This window comes from Oncorhynchus masou, chromosome 16 (assembly GCF_036934945.1).
Source record: "Oncorhynchus masou masou isolate Uvic2021 chromosome 16, UVic_Omas_1.1, whole genome shotgun sequence".
Taxonomy (NCBI): domain Eukaryota; kingdom Metazoa; phylum Chordata; class Actinopteri; order Salmoniformes; family Salmonidae; genus Oncorhynchus; species Oncorhynchus masou.
Genome location: NC_088227.1, coordinates 40746230 through 40768122, shown reverse-complemented (window position 1 = coordinate 40768122; position 21893 = coordinate 40746230). Strand labels below are relative to the sequence as shown.

General features: G+C 42.6%; 1 protein-coding gene across 1 annotated transcript; it reads left to right on the top strand.

Moving 5' to 3' along the window:
* dll4 (delta-like 4 (Drosophila)) lies at window positions 1-19969 on the top strand. Its single transcript, XM_064991685.1, has 11 exons — window positions 1-700; window positions 830-1090; window positions 1956-2013; window positions 3357-3620; window positions 6432-6492; window positions 7335-7465; window positions 7960-8129; window positions 10031-10250; window positions 12987-13740; window positions 15524-15635; window positions 18373-19969. The coding sequence occupies exons 1-11, from the start codon at window positions 647-649 to the stop codon at window positions 18376-18378; spliced, it is 2091 nt and encodes a 696-aa protein (XP_064847757.1). The 5' UTR covers window positions 1-646; the 3' UTR covers window positions 18379-19969.
* The last annotated feature ends 1924 nt before the right edge of the window (window positions 19970-21893 follow it).

Sequence of the window (21893 nt, the reverse complement as noted above, 5' to 3'; positions counted from 1 at the left end):
TAATAAGACGAATGGTGTACAGAGATCCACGAGCGCAGCGCAAAAGTTAAGCACCAAAACAAGTCAATGGTGTGGCATCGTCCTCCACGCTCACAGCCTTTGTGGAGTGCGGTACTGTCCTACTGTGGAGAGCGAGGAAGACAGCAGCCCGAGCACAAAGAGAGAGATAGGTACAGATATTGGATTTTGATGGTAAACCTTCATCTCTTTGGATAACCTGAGGATACTAAAACTGTTCCTTTGGCGGTTTGGAACATCCCTCAAGGGTTCTAAAAACGGTTCATTTGGCGGTTTGGAACATCCCACAAGGGTTCTAAAAACGGTTCCTTTGGCGGTTTGGAACATCCCACAAGGGTTCTAAAAACGGTTCCTTTGGCGGTTTGGAACATCCCACAAGGGTTCTAAAAACGGTTCCTTTGGCGGTTTGGAACATCCCACAAGGGTTCTAAAAACGGTTCCTTTGGCGGTTTGGAACATCCCACAAGGGTTCTAAAAACGGAAGAACAACGAAGTGGAACTCGAAGAAGGATTTATATTTTGTTCTTTCTTTTTTATACCCCCCCCCCCCAACACTTTGGAATAGGGGGCTTTGGAATAAAGGGGATATATTGGCGGGTGACGCGGTTACCCAGGACAAGCGAGAAGGATGGCAGTTTGGTTCACGTTTATCATCGCATTCAGCACCACGATACTGACACAGGTAAAGAGGAATTCGATAGACACCCCGCAGGAGAATGATCACTCAAAATAGCCAATTCCAAGCAAGGGGTCTTTTGACTTTACCGTGTGCGTAATGGTGTTTTAAAACCATCTCTTCTCTTCTTTTTAGGTATTTGGATCCGGGGTTTTTGAGCTCGATCTACATGAATTTACAAACAGCAAAGGATTTCTGGCGAATGGCAACTCTTGCAGGCTCAACTGTAGGACTTTCTTTCGAGTCTGTCTCAAAAACTACCAGGCTGTAGTGTCGCCAGGTGACTGTATCTTTGGGAGCGCCGTGACACCGGTCCTGGGGACCAACTCGTTTAGCGTGAAGAACGGGGGCACTTTTGGCAGACCCATCCGACTGCCTTTCAACTTTGGATGGCCGGTAAGACGGAGCCTAGATGCAGTCCATATTATTAGTTTAATGTATGCCATACCAAGGTCCATGTGTTGTTGTGCAGGCGGGCGGGCAGGAGAGTTGTGATTGGTTTGCAGAGAGAGAGAGCGCACCAGATATTGGTGATGAGATAAACCATCCCGGTAGCCTAATGCAAGAGCCATGTATTTAGAGAGTTAGAACACGGAGGTTTCTGCATTATGATGCATTTACATGACACTACAACATTCTATAACATTCGATTATCCATCACTAGGTAATGCAGGCCCTTATATATCAGCAGATAGTGGATTGACACACAACGTTGTTTATTTTAAAATGCACCATACCACTCCCGCTCTCTAGTGGCGCAGAGGTCTAAGGCACTGCATCTCAGTGCTAGAGGGGTCACTACAGACCCTGCTTAGATCCCAGGCTGTATCACAACTGATTGGGAGTCCCATAGATCGGCGCACAATTGGTCCGGGGTAGGCCGTCATTGTAAATACGAATTTGTTCTTAACTGACTGTACAACTTTTTTTTTTAAATAAAGTTTACTAGGTCTATAACACCTTTGCCTCTGTATGACGTACATTTTAGAATCCTAAATCATATAGCCATTCAGAAACAGACCCACGGTTAGTTGAGTGAAAGTACCCACTGGGCATAGATGTCAGTCAATTCAACGTCTATTCAACGTTGTTTCAACGTAATATCATTTCAGTGACGTGGAAACAACGTTGATTAAACCAGTGTGTATTGAAATTGCGTTCCATTTAAAGTGTGATGATGCATGTCGTTAGACATTTTTGCCTTTTTATGAAATGTGTTTTCAAAACATATTTCTAACGGCTGAATGCGTTGTACTCTTAGGGATCGTTTTCAATGATAATTGAAGCCTGGTATTCACCTTCAGCGGATCTACCTGTAGGTAAGTCGATCTATTCAACGCCACAAGAGGGCGCCCTTTATGCACATTTCACCAATAGGTCCCCTTTAACTGACACACTTTTTAACAAACACCTAAAAAGGTCAAACCTTATCAATAATCAGTATCATCTCACTATTAGAGATTCATTGCCTCCCAATAGTTGATTTGTTCCCTCAAACTCAACTTTTGTTGCTCGGCTGCAAAACACCTTTTTTTTCATTCTTGTGCTCCAACACAATGTGACTTCCTGCGGTGCGTTTCTGCCATGGGAACGAGTTGAGGGCTTTGGTGAGAACACACAGAGGCTGCCAAGGCTATGTGACGACATCTTCCTGTATTTTACACCTTGCTCTGTTCCGCCCATTGGAAGGGTTTCGCTGACAGAAAGGAAGAGGACATTTCAATCTGAGTTTATTCTCCATCTGAACCAATATGGTTGTTAATATGTGAGTGGATTAGAAGCCATCTGCGTAAGGCCGGGCGGCTTGGCAGGCATATTTCAATCATATGATGTGAGATGTGACACCAGATAAAATATTCAATGTTAGTACAATGGACGATAGAGAATACCGTAACAGGTGTCCTTAGACCATGGTAATTATTGATAATAATGGAACATGTTTGTAATGCAGACGACTACATGTTTCTGACATGTCTGTAATAAAACTGACCGACAGCAACCACACCCACTGTACCTCATGTATTTAGTCTTCTCTCTCTAAAACCCTTGTCTTCTCTCTCTCTAAACCCCTTGTCTTCTCTCTCTCTAAACCCCTTGTCTTCTCTCTCTCTAAACCCCTTGTCTTCTCTCTCTCTAAACCCCTTGTCTTCTCTCTCTCTAAACCCCTTGTCTTCTCTCTCTCTAAACCCCTTGTCTTCTCTCTCTCTAAACCCCTTGTCTTTTCTCTTTCTCTGTCTCTCTCTCTATCTCTCTCTAAACCCCTTGTCTTCTCTCTCTCTGTGTGTCTCTATCTCTCTCTAAACCCCTTGTCTTCTCTCTCTCTGTGTGTCTCTCTCTCTCTCTAAACCGCTTGTCTTCTCTCTCTCTAAACCCCTTGTCTTTTCTCTGTCTCTGTCTCTCTCTCTATCTCTCTCTAAACCCCTTGTCTTCTCTCTCTCTGTGTGTCTCTATCTCTCTCTAAACCCCTTGTCTTCTCTCTCTCTAAACCCCTTGTCTTTTCTCTGTCTCTGTCTCTGTCTCTCTCTCTCTCTGTCTCTGTCTATGTCTCTGTCTCTCTCTCTCTCTCTCTCTCTGTCTCTCTCTCTAAACCCCTTGTCTTCTCTCTTTCTCTCTCTCTCTCTCTCTGGATCTATTGTGTTTTCTCTCTGTCCTTCCCTTGCAGACACCAGCAACCCAGAGATGTTGATTAGTTTCTTTGCCATCCAGAGACAGCTGGGTGTAGGGACCGCCTGGTCTCAGAACATTGAGAGCGTCCGACAGACGGAGTTAAGGTATTCTTACCGCTTCATCTGCAATGACAATTACTACGGAGAAAGTTGTTCCAAAATATGCACGCCGAGGGACGACCGTTTTGGCCACTACACCTGCGACCGCGATGGCCAGTTGTCCTGTCTGCCCGGCTGGAAGGGGGAATACTGCGAAGAACGTAAGCAAACCGAGATTAACCACTCGTTACCAAACCACAACCACACGGAACCACAACTCAACCCCCACTGACCTATCAGAGATCTCCATCCATGTCACATGTCTTTTACCAATATGTTATATACAATCACCATGTCTTCAATGATTACGTTTTTATTCTAGCTTGGTAGACTTATAGGTTGTTGTTTTTGATGCACTTAGGCTACTCTGCTTCTTCAACACTTTTTTAGAGCTTGTGGTGCTGGTACATGGGTTTTCAGTGAGAGGAGGAGCTGTAGCTTCCTTGTATATAGGGAGTCTGTGACCTCTGCTAAGAGGTTTGGTTCTGAGAGATGAGGGAGTTGACTTACCCTGCAACTGTAGGGTCACTGGTTCAAGCTTGCTTTGATTGTTCCTCCTCAATCGCCGCGTTGGTGGCAGCAGCGAGATGATGCCACAGTTTATATCAGGTTTTTGTTAATATCTTGTCCTGATGCATTTGGGGCTGGCGAGAGAGACACAGACAGAGAGAGAGAGAGACACAGACACACACAGAGAGACGCACACAGAGAGAGAGAGACAGAGAGAGAAAGAGAGAGGGAGATTTTGGCCCCCTGTATAGGAAGTTGTAATTCTGTGTTTAGGTCCTACAGGGTAAAAAGAGATGGTTGTTTCTGTTAGAGAAGGCCGACTGCACTGAGCTTGTGGACAAGCACAGTAGTTTATCTAAAACCCACAATATGCCTAAACACAGTGTTAGTTCACTACGACCACAAAAAAACACAACAAAAAATCTGTTCTCGCTATGTTTTGGACCAGAATTGAATGAACCAATCGGCAGTAGGACTCATACTCATTACTAGTCAAGAGGTTGATGTGTTGTGCCTCTTTCACCAAAACAAATTACTCAAAGATTGCAGCGAAAACATTGTTAAAAACATCATTGTTCATGTGTTGTTGTTCATCATGTGCCAGAGTTAGAAGGTAACAGCAGTGTGACAAGGCATCTGTCATCTTCATGACTTCTGTCAGGTGTAGTTCTATTCTGACTGTGGAATCAAATCCTGATCAGGGGCTTCGATCACGTTACGTACTCCTCTCGCCCTCTCTCTCTGTCTCTCGCCCCCTCTCTCTGTCTCTCACCCTCTCTCTCTGTCTCTCGCCCCCTCTCTCTGTCTCTCTTTCTCTTTCTCTGTCTCTCGCCCCCTCTCTCTGTCTCTCTTTCTCTGTCTCTGTCTCTCGCCCCCTCTCTCTGTCTCTCTTTCTCTGTCTCTCGCCCCCTCTCTCTGTCCCTATAACCTACCCTATAACTAACCCCTATAACTAACCCCTATAACCGACACTATAATTAACACCTACACTATAACTAACCCCTATAACCTACCCTATAACTAACCCCTATAACCTACCCTATATCTAACCCCTATAACCTACCCTATATCTAATCCCTATAACCTACCCTATAACTAACCCCTATAACCTACCCTATATCTAACCCCTATAACCTACCCTATATCTAATCCCTATAACCTACACTATAACTAACCCCTATATCCTACCCTATAACTAACCCCTATAACCTACCCTATAACTAACCACTATAACCTACACTCTAACTAACCCCTATAACCTACACTATAATTAACCCCTCCACTATAACTAACCCCTATAACCTACCCTATATCTAACCCCTATAACCTACCCTATATCTAACCCCTATAACCTACCCTATAACTAACCCCTATAACCTACCCTATAACCTCCACTATAACCTACACTCTAACTAACCCCTATAACCTACCCTATAACTAACCCCTATAACCTACACTCTAACTAACCCCTATAACCTACCCTATATCTAACCCCTATAACCTACCCTATAACTAACCCCTATAACCTACCCTATAACCTCCACTATAACCTACACTATATCTAACCCCTATAACCTACCCTATAACTAACCCCTATAACCTACCCTATAACTAACCCCTATAACCTACCCTATAACCTCCACTATAACCTACACTATATCTAACCCCTATAACCTACCCTATAACTACCCCCTATAACCTACCCTATAACCTCCACTATAACTAACCCCTATAACCTACCCTATATCTAACCCCTATAACCTACCCTATATCTAATCCCTATAACCTACACTATAACTAACCCCTATATCCTACCCTATAACTAACCCCTATAACCTACCCTATAACTAACCACTATAACCTACACTCTAACTAACCCCTATAACCTACACTATAATTAACCCCTCCACTATAACTAACCCCTATAACCTACCCTATATCTAACCCCTATAACCTACCCTATATCTAACCCCTATAACCTACCCTATAACTAACCCCTATAACCTACCCTATAACCTCCACTATAACCTACACTCTAACTAACCCCTATAACCTACCCTATAACTAACCCCTATAACCTACACTCTAACTAACCCCTATAACCTACCCTATATCTAACCCCTATAACCTACCCTATAACTAACCCCTATAACCTACCCTATAACCTCCACTATAACCTACACTATATCTAACCCCTATAACCTACCCTATAACTAACCCCTATAACCTACCCTATAACTAACCCCTATAACCTACCCTATAACCTCCACTATAACCTACACTATATCTAACCCCTATAACCTACCCTATAACTACCCCCTATAACCTACCCTATAACCTCCACTATAACTAACCCCTATAACCTACCCTATAACTAACCCCTATAACCTACCCTATATCTAACCCCTATAACCTACCCTATAACTAACCCCTGGATATCTGCTGATCTCTGTGTGTTCCAGCCATCTGCCTGGTGGGATGCAGTGAAGGGAATGGAAACTGCTCCAGTCCTGGCGAGTGTGTGTGAGTAATACTGCAATTATGAAAATGTGTAAGGGCACTGAAACGTGTGTGTGTGTATGTGTGTCTGTGTGTGTGTCTGTGTGTGTGTCTGTGTGTGTGTCTGTGTGTGTTGATATTTCTCCAAGCCACTCTAATATTCCATGTGATGTCACCAGTGGGATGTAATCTACCGTCTCTCTCTCTCTCTATTTCTTTCTTTCTCTCTCTCATTTTCTACCCCTCTCTCTCTATAACTCTAAAACAGTCTTTCTCTTTCCTCTCACTCACTTTCTGTAAGAAACACCTCTTAATCCTATTTCTCTCCCTTCCAGACACAATATATTCATTCTCTCTCTCTCTCTCTCTCTCTCTCTCTCTCTCTCTCTCTCTCTCTCTCTCTCTCCTTCTCTCTCCTTCTCTCTCCTTCTCTCTCTCTCTCTCTCTCTCTCTCTCTCTCTCTCTCTCTCTCTCTCTCTCTCTCTCTCTCTCTCTCTCTCTCTCTCTCTCTCTCTGGAAATTCATTGTATAGTTTGGTACTGTGGACTGTGTGGTCATTAAATGATGGTCTATGCATTCGAAAAAAGTATGAAACAAAAAAAAAAAAAGCAGTAAGAATCGACTCTATTTGGATATTTTTATACAGGGGGTTTTCTGCGTTAAGGGATAAATTGGGTCCATGTAGTTATACAACTATTAGTCCGGTTGCCTGCACAATGTTTTACAACATGGTTGGTTGTAGCTATTCTTAATCACTCAACCAATCAATCAATTCATCACACAGTTAGTAAATCAATGATGTTTTGATAAAGGTGTGGTTTTGTTGAAGAAACGTTGAACCTGAATTACCCTTCCTGTGTCTCCAGGTGCAGAGAAGGTTGGCAGGGTCCGTTCTGTGATGAGTGTAAGAAGTACCCAGCGTGTAAACATGGCACCTGCCAACAGCCTTGGCAGTGTAACTGTAAGGAGGGCTGGGGAGGGCTCTTCTGTGACCAGGGTAAGAACGCATCATCATCAGCATTGTAGTTGCACAGAGAAAGGGGCCATCTGACTGTAACATATAAGAAAATATCTGCAATTTAAAAATATATATAATTACAATACTGACCCTAAAATAATCTCCAAAAAGATGAAGATGTTCCTCTCACTTATAATCTTATCAGGATTGGCTTTCACACTCCTTTGTTTAATGGGTCGAAAGGATGTTAGTTGACACATCTATTTGCCTGAAGGGTCTATCAGAGTACAGAATGTGTCCACGTACACACAGCAGTGTTCTGGAATATTAGAATGTTGGCTGTCATACTTTTAGAATTCTCAGCGCAGCTCAAACAATTTCTCCAGCTGTCGACACATTCAACTTAATACGGGCGATCGTGTCTCAGAGTCTGTGAACTATGATTTATACTTTTAGTAGTTGACCTTGACCTGATATATAAGCCTATATTTTTCCTTTATTCGACCTTTGACCCCTCTGTTGCTCCCTTCCAGACTTGAACTTCTGCACGCACCACCGGCCGTGTGTGAACGGGGCGACCTGTATGAACACAGGCCAGGGCAGCTTCACCTGTACCTGTCCCCCTGGGTTCACTGGGTTAAACTGTGAGCTGGAGCTGCAGGAATGTGACAGCAACCCCTGCAGGTACGGAGGACTCTGCACGGTGAGTAGTGAGCCCCTCAGAAGTCGCTGGATCACCATGTTAGAAGGAACAGTCGTAGTAGTAGTAGCTACAGATATTGGATCTTAATTTGAGCCAGTTTTCTACAGCAGGAAAATAATCCTGCAGCAACAGGAAATGTTCATTATTATGTGGATTATGAATAATGGACATTTTTGGTAGGGATTGATAGATTTTACGTTTGGGCAAATCAAGTCTGACATTTCAAATTGGAACTTCGGAAGCCTTTTTGAAACACTGAATGGTTTGGCCGGATGGAATTACCTTGTCCCATCGCACTCTAGCGACTTCTTGTGGTGGCCCGGGCACCTGCAAGCTGACTACGGTCGCCAGCTGAACGGTGTTTCCTCAAACACATTGGTGCGGCTGGCTTCCGGGTTAAGCAGGCAGTGAGGCTTGTTTCAGGGGATGCATGGCTCTCAACCTTCGACTCTCCTGAAACAAAATACACATCAACATTGCATTTCCTACTGTGAAGGAAAATTCTCAGCAACAAAAGTGTTCAAATTAAGATCCTACATCTGTAGAGAGACAGGTTATAAGTAACATCCCCTGTAGGAACGGAGGACTCCACACGGTCAGTTTATAGTAGTAGTAGTAATAGTAGTACTAGTAGTAGCAGTAGTAGCAGCAGTAGTAGTAGCAATAGTAGCAGTAGCAGCAGTAGTAGTATTAGTACCAGTAGCAGTAGTATTAGTAGCAGCAGCAACAGTAGCAGTAGTAGTAGTAGTAGTAGTAGTAGTAGTAGCAGTAGTATTAGTAGCAGCAGTAGTAGTAGTAGTAGCAGTAGTAGTAGTAGTTCCAGTAGTAGTAGCAGTAGTATTAGTAGTAGCAGTAGTAGTAGTAGTAGCAGTAGTTGTAGTTCCAGTAGTAGTAGTAGTAGCAGTAGTAGTAGTTCCAGTAGTAGTAGTAGTAGTTCCTGTAGTAGCAGTAGTAGTAGTAGTAGCAGTAGCAGTAGTAGTAGTAGTTCCAGTAGTAGTAGTAGTTCCAGTAGTAGTAGTAGTTCCAGTAGTAGTAGTAGCAGTAGCAGTAGTAGTAGTAGTTCCAGTAGTAGTAGTAGTTCCAGTAGTAGTAGTAGTTCCAGTAGTAGTAGTAGTTCCAGTAGTAGTAGTAGCAGTAGCAGTAGTAGTAGTAGTTCCAGTAGTAGTAGTAGTTCCAGTAGTAGTAGTAGTTCCAGTAGTAGTAGTAGTTCCAGTAGTAGTAGTTCCAGTAGCAGTATTAGTTCCAGTAGTAGTAGTAGTAGTAGTAGCAGTAGCAGTAGTAGTAGTAGTAACAGTAGTAGTAGTAGTTCCAGTAGTAGTACTAGTAGTAGTAGTAGTAGTTCCAGTAGTAGTAACAGGAGTAGTAGCAGTAGCAGCAGTAGTAGTAGTAGTAGTAGTTCCAGTAGTAGTAGTTCCAGTAGTAGCAGTAGTAGTAGTAACAGCAGGAGTAGTAGTAGTAGTAGTAGTTGCAGTAGTAGTAGTAGTAGTAGTAGTAGTAGTAGTAGTTCCAGTAGTAGTAGTAGTAGAAACAGCAGTAGTAGTAGTAGTAGTAGTAGTTCCAGTAGTAGTAACAGTAGCAGTAGTAGTAGTAGTAGCAAGATGGACAGGTTATAAGAGTTGTAGCAGTGGATCTCAAGAGTCACTAGATACCAGACTAGTAGGGATGTATGATACCAGTCTGGTCAGAATGTATGAGCAAGAAAAAGTATGAGCTATTGGTTGGAGAAAGTAGGACCCTCTGACCAACAACTCTCGCTGGCTCTATTTGAATGCTGCTTTAATAAATACTGCATCCCCTTCTTCCTCCGTTTACTGGGAAGGCTCCATATCGACATTTTCCCAACGGTCTCTGTTAGATCTGAAATCATTTCCTTGTCTTTCTCTCTCTCTCTCCTCCACCAGAACCTGGATGTTGGCTACAGGTGTTCGTGTCTGCAAGGTTTCGAGGGTTCCCACTGTGAACACAGCCTGCTGACGTGTGCAGACTCCCCCTGCTTCCACAGCGGACAGTGCCATCAGAAGGACAGCGGTCGCAGCTACACCTGCGAGTGTCCTCCCGGATACACAGGACTCAACTGTGAGAAAAGAGTGGACAAGTGCACGTCCCTTCCCTGCGCCAACGGTAGGCTACACTCACTTTCCCCTCTTTACCCCCCTCAAGTCCGGTTCTCACTACTCCCCTCTTCCCCCCCTCTCCTCTCTCCTCCCCCCTCTTCCCGCCTCCCTTCTCCCCTATTCCCCCCTCTTCCCCCCCTCTCCTCTCTCCTCCCCCCTCTTCCCGCCTCCCTTCTCCCCTATTCCCCCCTCTTCCCCCCTCTCCTCTCTCTTCCCCTGAATTCCTCAGGCAGGTTGAAAGTGTGGGAGAACTCCTGTACTCTCTCTTCCCTGAATTCCCCTGGGGTTCGGTAGGCTGGAAGTGTTATGGAACAACAGGAATCTGTGGGAACTGTGTGTCTATTGTCCTGGATGTAAACATGTGGTGACTTCTTGTCAGCTTCCAGGAATGTCACCCAACACTGCAGGGTTGGGTTCAATTACATTTTAATTGCAGTCAATTCAGAAAGTACATTCCAATTCAATATTTTCCTAATTGAAGAAAATTGCAATTGGAATTGGGATGTCAGTGTACTTCCTGAATTGACTAGATTTGAAATCGAATTGACCCCAAACCTGCATCACTGTACTGTTAGCTGTACTATTAGCTGTACTGTTAGCTGTACTGTTAGCTTTACTGTTAGCTGTACTTTTAGCTGTACTGTTAGCTGTACTGTTAGCTGTACTTTTAGCTGTACTGTTAGCTTTACTGTTAGCTGTACTGTTAGCTGTACTGTTAGCTGTACTGTTAGCTGTACTATTGGATTTACTGTTGGCTTTACTGTTGGCTGTACTGTTAGCTGTACTGTTAGCTTTACTGTTAGCTGTACTGTTAGCTGTACTGGTGGCTGTACTATTGGATTTACTGTTGGCTTTACTGTTGGCTGTACTGTTAGCTGTACTATTGGATTTACTGTTGGATTTACTGTTGGCTTTACTGTTGGCTGTACTGTTAGCTGTACTATTGGATTTACTGTTGGCTTTACTGTTGGCTGTACTGTTAGCTGTACTGTTAGCTTTACTGTTAGCTGTACTGTTAGCTTTACTGTTAGCTGTACTGTTGGCTGTACTGTTGGCTTTACTGTTAGCTGTACTGTTAGCTGTACTGTTAGCTTTACTGTTAGCTGTACTGTTAGCTTTACTGTTGGCTGTACTGTTGGCTGTACTGTTGGCTGTACTGTTAGCTTTACTGTTGGCTGTACTGTTAGCTTTACTGTTGGCTGTACTGTTAGCTGTACTGTTAGCTTTACTGTTGGCTGTACTGTTAGCTTTACTGTTGGCTGTACTGTTAGCTTTACTGTTGGCTGTACTGTTGGCTGTACTGTTGGCTGTACTGTTGGCTTTACTGTTGGCTGTACTGTTAGCTTTACTGTTAGCTGTACTGTTGGCTGTACTGTTGGCTGTACTGTTGGCTTTACTGTTAGCTGTACTGTTAGCTTTACTGTTAGCTGTACTGTTAGCTGTACTGTTGGCTGTACTGTTGGCTGTACTGTTAGCTGTACTGTTGGCTGTACTGTTAGCTGTACTGTTAGCTTTACTGTTGGCTGTACTGTTAGCTGTACTGTTAGCTTTACTGTTGGCTGTACTGTTAGCTGTACTGTTAGCTTTACTGTTGGCTGTACTGTTAGCTTTACTGTTGGCTGTACTGTTAGCTTTACTGTTAGCTGTACTGTTAGCTTTACTGTTGGCTGTACTGTTGGCTGTACTGTTGGCTTTACTGTTGGCTGTACTGTTAGCTATACTGTTAGCTGTACTGTTGGCTGTACTGTTGGCTGTACTGTTGGCTTTACTGTTAGCTGTACTGTTAGCTTTACTGTTAGCTGTACTGTTAGCTTTACTGTTAGCTGTACTGTTGGCTGTACTGTTGGCTGTACTGTTGGCTGTACTGTTGGCTGTACTGTTGGCTTTACTGTTGGCTGTACTGTTAGCTTTACTGTTGGCTGTACTGTTAGCTTTACTGTTGGCTGTACTGTTAGCTTTACTGTTAGCTGTACTGTTAGCTTTACTGTTAGCTGTACTGTTGGCTGTACTGTTGGCTGTACTGTTAGCTGTACTGTTGGCTGTACTGTTAGCTTTACTGTTGGCTGTACTGAGTAGAAAGGAAAATAAGGTGACAAATAAATATCACAATCACATTCACATTGGCCTGTGTTTGGGGTCAGGTCGACCTTTTGGATAAGCACATTGGCTGTGTTTGGGGTCAGGTCGACCTTTTGGATAAGCTCATTGGCCTGTGTTTAGGGTTTTGGGTCAGGTCGACCTTTTGGATAAGCACATTGGCCTGTGTTTGGGGTCAGGTCGACCTTTTGGATAAGCACATTGGCTGTGTTTGGGGTCAGGTCGACCTTTTGGATAAGCATTACAGCTCATTATGGTGGTTTAGTGATGAAGGGGATGGTATGATTTGTTCTTCTGCTCCATGTGATGGTTACTGAGACTTCAAAATGTAGTGTGACGATTAGAGATGTGTAAGCAATAGCGAAAATTCCACCTAGCCTATAAGAGGGCAAGATGGAGCAATTACAATATTGTTTAAACTTATCAAATCCTCCACAAGCGTCCAGGGGTTGTTTCCGGTCAGGGCCTATAATGGCAAACTGTGTGCTCTCCCCCATGCGTAAGACCCTGACCTCTGAACCCTAACCCCTGAACCCTATGCGTAAGCCCCTGACCTCTGAACCCTAACCCCTGAACTCTAACTCCTGAACTCCGACCCCTGAACCCTAACCCCTAAACCCCTGAACCCCTGTGTCTCTCTCTCCAGGTGGTCTGTGTTTGATCCACGGTGGCGTGCGTCTGTGTAGCTGTCGCTCCGGTTTCACAGGCCAGCGCTGCGAGATCAACATCAACGAGTGTGCCAGTAACCCCTGCGCCAACGGAGGGACCTGCCTGGACCGCATCAACGACTACACCTGTGCCTGCCCCCCGGGGTACGCCGGCCGAAACTGTGACCGCGTCCTGGACGAGTGCTCCATGCACCCCTGTCTCAACGGAGGACTCTGCACCGGGGAAGGGGGACCGGGGAAATCCCCCACCACCTGTATCTGTCCCGCTGGCTTCACTGGACCCCGCTGTCAGTTCTTTGCAGTGACCCTGCCAGTCGGTGGTGAGAGGATCAACGGAGAGAGCCAAGATGGCTTCCAGTGGGCGGCAGTTTCCCTGGCTGTAGGGCTGGTTGCGTTTCTGGTGCTGCTATGCATGGTGGGGCTGGCTCTAAGACATATCCACAGGCAGATGGGCAGGGACAGAGGAGACCGGGAGACCATGAACAACCTATCAGACGTGCAGAAGGATAACCTTATCCCCGCCTCCCAGCTGAAGAACACCAATCAGAAGGTTGCACTGGAGGTGGACTGCGAATCAGAGAAGTCAAATTTTATCCACAAGAACTACCACTTGGACTATAGTAACGCAAAGTCGAAGGAGTTCAAGGATGATAAGTCGCAAGAGGATAAAAGACTAAATCACATCTACGACAAGTGTTTAGAAGAGAAAATACCGATGATTGGAATGTACAGGTAAAAGAATGTACATGTTTCTATAAATTAAGGTTTCTATCTTGATCTACAAACCGCCTGGTGCCATTGCTACACTAACACTCCAGGAAACTGTTTCCGTACATGTGTGAAAGGTGAAAGGTCATGCGTTCTGGATATTATTTCTATAGGCTGTAAGTCTGTTCTGTTTACTGTGAGAGGGAAAAACGGTCTCGTTCATTTTGTAAGTCGCACCAGGACCTGAATGCAACGGTTTAAACCCTGCCACTTACTCTCCCCCCTGTAACATAGACGCTGGGAGTCGAGAAGCAGTTTAAAATCACAAAGAACATGGAACGATACAACATAGAAGTAGCGTCTAGATATGAACAAACAGAAACAATACTGCCTGGGGAAGGAACCTAAGGGGGGGTGTCAGATAAAGGGGAGGTAATGGAGTCGAGGTGTGATGTAATGATGAAGCTTAGGTGCGCGTAATGATGAATCCCAGGTGCGCGTAATGATGAAGATCAGGTGCGCATAACGATGAAGCTCAGGTGCGCATAACGATGAAGCTCAGGTGCGTGTAATGATGATGCCAGGTGCGCATAATGATGAAGCTCAGGTGCGCGTAATGATGAAGCTCAGGTGCGCGTAATGATGAAGCTCAGGTGCGTGTAATGATGAAGCTCAGGTGCGCATAATGATGAAAATCAGGTGCGCGTAACGATGAAGCTCAGGTGCGTGTAACGATGAAGCGCAGGTGCGTGTAATGATGATGCCAGGTACGTGTAATGATGAAGCTCAGGTGCATGTAATGATGAAGCTCAGGTGCGCGTAATGATGAAGCTCAGGTGCGTGTAATGATGAAGCTCAGGTGCGCGTAATGATGAAGCTCAGGTGCGCGAAATGATGAAGCTTGGGTGCGCGTAATGATGAAGCTTGGGTGCGCGTAATGATGAAGCTTGGGTGCGTGTAATGATGATGCCAGGTGTGCGTAATGATGAAGCTCGGGTGCGTTTAATGATGATGTCAGGTGCGCATAATGATGATGCCAGGTGCGCGTAATGATGATTGCCAGGACCGGTGGTTAGTATCCCGGCGACATCGAACGCAGGAGGGAAGGAGCGGGAGTAGACGTGACAACCCCATACAGATGTCGGATCTTAATTTGATCACTCATATGTTGCTGAGAATTGCAGGAAATGCAAACTTGCAAATGTTTGTCCCTTCCACTTTGACATTTCAGACTTGAGTCACCCTAACAAAAAATGTATCAGCCTCAACAACAAAAATGTCCATTAAATATAATCCACATAACAATCCACATTTCCTGTCGCTGCAGGATTAATTAAGATCCTACATCTGTACCCATACTGTATACACACGTACACCTCCAGGCACACACACACACACACACACACACACACACACACACACACACACACACACACACACACACACACACACACACACACACACACACACACACAGACACAGTTTAGCCATATGCTTCTACTTTGTGTCGTTAAAGTAGGCTAACAGTGTGTGTTGACTTGTGTGTCGTTAAGGTAGGCTAACAGTGTGTGTTGACTTGTGTCGTTAAGGTAGGCTAACAGTGTGTGTTGACTTGTGTCGTTAAGGTAGGCTAACAGTGTGTGTTGACTTGTGTCGTTAAGGTAGGCTAACAGTGTGTGTTGACTTGTGTCGTTAAGGTAGGCTAACAGTGTGTGCTGACTTGTGTCGTTAAGGTAGGCTAACAGTGTGTGTTGACTTGTGTCGTTAAGGTAGGCTAACAGTGTGTGTTGACTTGTGTGTTTTGCAGTGAAAAGGAGGAGTGTAGGATATCAACAATATGTTCCCCTCGAGACTCTCAGATCTACCAGTCTGTCTTTGTTATAGGAGAAGAGAAGAGGGAGTGCGTCATAGCAACAGAGGTAAGACAAGAAAAATACAACAGCAACAAAAAATAGTATCAATGATATTTATGGTTGGTGATGTTTCTTTTTTTTTTTTTACACATAATATTTTTTTTACACATTTTTTGTACACATTTTTTTTTTACACTTTGTTTACACATATTTTTGTTACACATATTATTTTACATCAAAATAAGACAGGGCGAGATACTGTAGGCCTATATAGCAGGGACTTCAGAAAGCATTCACACCGCTTGACATTCTCCACATTGTGTTGTCTTACAGCCTGAATTTAAAATGGGTTCAATTGAGATTTTGTGTCACTGGCCTCCACACAATACCCTATAAAGTCAAAGTGGAATTATTACATCTCTGTACCCCCACACATACAATTATCTGTAAGGTCCCTCAGTCGAGCAGTGAATTTCAAATACAGATTCAACCACAAAGACCAGGGAGGTTTTCCAATGTCTCGCAAAGAAGGGCACCTATTGGTAGATGGGCAAAAAAAAGCAGACATTGAATATCACTTTGAGCATGGTGAAGTTATTAATGACACTTTGGATGGTGTATCAATACACCCAGTCACTACAAAGATACAGGCGTACTTCCTAACTCAGTTGCCGGAGAGGAAGGAAACATCTCAGGGATTTCACCATAAGGCCAATGGTGACTTTAAAACGGTTACAGAGTTTAATGGCTGTGATAGGAGAAAACTGAGGATGTATCAACAATATTGTAGTTACTCCACAATACTAACCAAAATGACAGAGTGAAAAGAAGAAAGCCTGTACAGAATACAAATATTCCAAAACATGCATCCTGTTTGCAACAAGCACTAAAGTAATACTGCAAAAATGTGGCAAAGCAATTAACTTTTTGTCTTGAATACAAAGTGTTATGTTTGGGGCAAGTCCAATAGAACACATTACTGAGTAGCAATATCCATATTTTCAAGCATAGTGGTTGCTGCATCGTGTTATGGGTTTGCTTGTTAAGGACTGGGGAGTTTTTCAGAATAAAAAAAACTAATGTCACAGGAAAAATCCTAATGGAAAACCTGGTTCACTCTACTTTCCACCAGACACTATGAGATTAACTTGGCCACTCAGGAACATTCACTGTCTTCATGGTAAGCAATTCCACTGTATATTTGACCTTGTGTTTTAGGTTATTGTCCTGCTGTCAGGTGAATTAAAGTTTTGACTTAAATCTACTTGAAAATCTATTGCAAGACCTGAAAATTGTTGTCTAGCTATGATCCAACAACCAATTTGACAGAGCTGTCAGGTGAATTAAAGTTTTGACTTAAATCTACTTGAAAATCTATTGCAAGACTGGAAAATTGTTGTCTAGCAATGATCCAACAACCAATTTGACAGAGCTTGAAGAATTTAGAAAAGAGTAACGGGCAAATATTTCTGTATTTACTTATTTTGTCTTTAAAAAAAAAAACATATTTTAATTTAGTCATTGTGGGGTATTGTGTGTAGGTGGGTGAGATTTTTGTTTTATTTAAACGCTTATTTTACCAGGTAAGTTGACTGAGATTCATTCTCATTTACAGCAACGACCTGGGGAATAGTTACACGGGAGAGGAGGGGGGGGGGGGGGTGAATGAGGCAATTGGAAGCTGGGGATGATTAGTTGGCCATGATGGTATGAGGACCAGATTGGGATTTTAGCCAGGACACCGGGGGAACACCCCTCATTTTACGATAAGTGCCATGGGATATTTAGTGACCACAGAGAGTCAGGACACCCGTTTAACGTCGCATCTGAAAGACGGCACCCTACAGTGACAAAAAAAAACACAAAAACAATTTAATCCATTTTGAATTCAGGCTGTAACACAACAAAATGTGTAAAAGTCAAGGGGTATGAATACTTTCTGATAGGACTGTCTGCCAAGTCAGTATAGGTGGAGTAATCGTATAATGCTCTCTCTAAACTAGAAAAGGGTATCAAATCACTATCCTTCAAACTGAAAAATGTGATGGTCTAAGAAAGGGATACGTTTTGGTTCAAGTACAGGAATATGGCTTTGATCCCTTTTCAACTTTACAGTGTCTCTCAAACCCTATGTCTTAAAGGCCCAGTGGAGTCAAACATGTGACTTCTCTGTGTTTTATGTATATTTCCACACTATGAGTTTGGAATAATACAGTGAAATAGTGAAAATTATGATACTACTCTTTTAGTGTACGAGCTGTTTGAAAAGACCACCTAAGGTTTCTGCTTGTTTCAGTGGGAGGAAGTTTTGGCCTGTCTGGTGACAACACCAGGCGGTAAACTAGTTAATAGACCAATAAGATTTAAAAAAATGTAAAAGTTTCAAACCTCTCTGCCAATAAGAGCTCATTTCTAGGGTTTTTCCTGTTTCCACTCAGACCACTCCCAGACAATTCTAGCTAAGTTCTTGCTTGAGAAATTTCCCTTTGCTAAGAAGCTATTTTTTTTTTGGCCATTTTAATTGAAAACAATCACATTAAGCCATAAAAATGGCTGCATATTGGACTTTTAACACTGAGGTGCTGAGTGTGATTGAGGAAGGATGTTGCCAAGCAAAACACAATGGCGATAGTATACCAGCAAGAATAGATTACATAACTTTTGTGATTGGCTTATATGAGTGTTGTTGTCATGGGACATGTGTGCAGTTTCCCAGTTCATAGAGAAAATGGGAATGACAGCTCACTGTTTTCCCCAGTCCTCACAGCTGACCTCTAACCTTTTCATCTTCTCTTCCTCCCAGGTATAAAGCTGTGTGAGGTAGAAAAGCGAGGGAGCAAGAAGGCAGAGGAGAAAGGCAATCAAAGGCAGAAAATATTTTTTCTGGATTGTTTACAAAGAACCTGAGGAGAGACTGAAGATCTATTTCTGATGTCACTGCTGCTCTGGAGCACTAGAGAGACGGACCATGGAGAAAAACAGAGAGGCAGAGAAGAGAGTGAAATCTCACCTCGGTGAAAAATGAAAAAATGAACACTCTAGACGGAACTTTACTGAACTTTAACATTGACCGAGTGTAGGTATACAAAATGTGTACAGTTCACAGTCATGGACCTATTAACTTCTGGGAACAAATGGTTAAATGAACTGTTAAATGACTGACTGAACTGCACTGGGTGTGTAGGGGACTGGTAGAGTGTCATTATTAAGCAAAAACAATGAACCTGAACTGAACTCATCTGTCCTTGGCAGCGATTGGAGGAGAGAGTAGGTGAAACAGGAAAAATGTCCGTAGCTCGTAGTTGAACCCTGATCCCTCAGTTGACCCTTGACTTATCTCCAAGGGTAATCGTGGTGACTCACGACAGCCAACTAATCAAAATGGAGGTGCTTGAGATTAGACTGATCTTTAACCCCTAGCCAGCATCATTGACCTGCTATGCAGGGTCCAGGGTGGAGCTAACTCAATGAAGATCACCCACTGACTGCCACGACCGACCAGCAGTCGAAACCACAACCACAACAAACACAATGAGAACGATGAATCTCTTGACTGAACAAACAAACAATCAAACGTCTCATCATTCAATCTCTAGAAACAAAAAATACTTGGTTGGACTTTTCCGGACTTTTCCATTTCATGCAAGATGGTGAAAAGATTGTATGTCCAAAATTTACTAGAAGCCTAAAAGAGGTGTGTTTGGATGCTAAAAAACGAAACCCTTGTCTCTTCATGGAGCATTTGACCTACAAAAATAAAAACAGAGGTGGAAAATACACTTTTTGAATCAACAGTAATTTGGAGGTTGCGTGCACTAAATAGGATATATTCATTTAAGACGCGACAAATAAATCACAGAAGCGTAATACTCAGTTCTGTGCCAGCAGTAGTCCAAGAAAACAGGAAGGGAACCGACAGATAAGTTTATATTTACAATAATCTCCATCCCAAATGGCACTCTATTTCCTATATAGTAGCGCACTACTTTTGACCAGAGGCTTACGAGCTCTGGTCAAAAGTAGTGCACTAAGTAAGGACGTAGGGTGTAATTTGGGACATAGAAAATAACAGCCCTGCACTAAAGAGACACAAAGGGATACTTAAAAGACACGGTCATACCACTGCCTGCCTATAATGACTTTCTGAAATTACAGAACCAATAATGTAAAAAAAAAAAAAAAAAAATTAAATGATGATTATTTCCAGAGATTAATTTAAATATTGACGAATGCTACAACTGCTCTTTATATGTTTTATAATATTATTTTGTATATAAGGACCGAATTTCTGAAGAATAAAACATTTTAATTCCTTGTTAATAATTTCTATGCCAGTGAATGAAAAGTTAGATTTTTTTTTTGTGGTGTTTTTTTTTTAACAATGAAGAAAATATTACTGATGCTGTTTCTTCCATTGTTTTTCACCAAAGTGATTATACATTTGATTAAAGGGAGCGGTAGGACCACAGACATCCTATTACATCACAGAGTACATTCCATTTCTAATATGTAACTCTATGGATAGAACGATCCAAACTGTTAGACTTGACCATACACAAAACCTACATTCTCTAACGCATCTGAAACACACAGTCAACAACCTTACCAAACGTGACAACAACTAAACGCTGATTCTAGAAAGTAACTTACCAACACATGGAGCTGGCTATTTACAGTAACTTATGGAGCTGGCTTTTTACAGTAACTTATGGAGCTGGCTATTTACAGTAACGTATCTAGATATGGAGCTGGCTATATACAGTAACTTATCTAGACATAGAGCTGGCTATATACAGCAACTTATTTAGATATGGAGTTGGCTATATACATTAACTTAACCAGATATGGAGCTGGCTATTTACAGTAAGTTATGGACCTGGCTGTTTACAGTAACTTATGGAGCTGGCTATTTACAGTAACGTATCTAGATATGGAGCTGGCTATTTACAGTAACTTATCTAGATATGGAGCTGGCTATATACATTAACTTAACCAGATATGGAGCTGGATATTTACAGTAACTTATGGAGCTGGCTATTTACAGTAACTTATGGAGCTGGCTATATACAGTAACTTATCTAGACATAGTGCTGGCTATATACATTAACTTAACCAGATATGGAGCTGGCTATTTACAGTAAGTTATGGACCTGGCTGTTTACAGTAACTTATGGAGCTGGCTATTTACAGTAACGTATCTAGATATGGAGCTGGCTATATACAGTAACTTATCTAGACATAGTGCTGGCTATATACATTAACTTAACCAGATATGGAGCTGGCTATTTACAGTAACTTATCTAGATATGGAGCTGGATATTTACAGCAACTTATTTAGATATGGAGTTGGCTATATACATTAACTTAACCAGATATGGAGCTGGCTATTTACAGTAAGTTATGGACCTGGCTGTTTACAGTAACTTATGGAGCTGGCTATTTACAGTAACGTATCTAGATGTGGAGCTGGCTATATACAGTAACTTATCTAGACATAGAGCTGGCTATATACAGCAACTTATTTAGATATGGAGTTGGCTATATACATTAACTTAACCAGATATGGAGCTGGCTATTTACAGTAAGTTATGGACCTGGCTGTTTACAGTAACGTATCTAGATATGGAGCTGGCTATATACAGTAACTTATCTAGACATAGTGCTGGCTATATACATTAACTTAACCAGATATGGAGCTGGCTATTTACAGTAACTTATCTAGATATGGAGCTGGATATTTACAGCAACTTATTTAGATATGGAGTTGGCTATATACATTAACTTAACCAGATATGGAGCTGGCTATTTACAGTAAGTTATGGACCTGGCTGTTTACAGTAACTTATGGAGCTGGCTATTTACAGTAACGTATCTAGATGTGGAGCTGGCTATATACAGTAACTTATCTAGACATAGAGCTGGCTATATACAGCAACTTATTTAGATATGGAGTTGGCTATATACATTAACTTAACCAGATATGGAGCTGGCTATTTACAGTAAGTTATGGACCTGGCTGTTTACAGTAACTTATGGAGCTGGCTATTTACAGTAACGTATCTAGATATGGAGCTGGCTATATACAGTAACTTAACCAGATATGGAGCTGGCTATATACATTAACTTATCTAGATATGGAGCTGGCTATATACAATAACTTATGGAGCTGGCTATGTACAGTAACTTAACCAGATATGGAGCTGGCTATATGAAACCCCCCTCAAGCTCCCCCAACCCCACACAAGTACACATACACAAGCTGCTCCACCTGACCCCTCCCTCCTATCTCTTTTGTTCTCCTAAATTGGCTTGAAATTCAAGTCT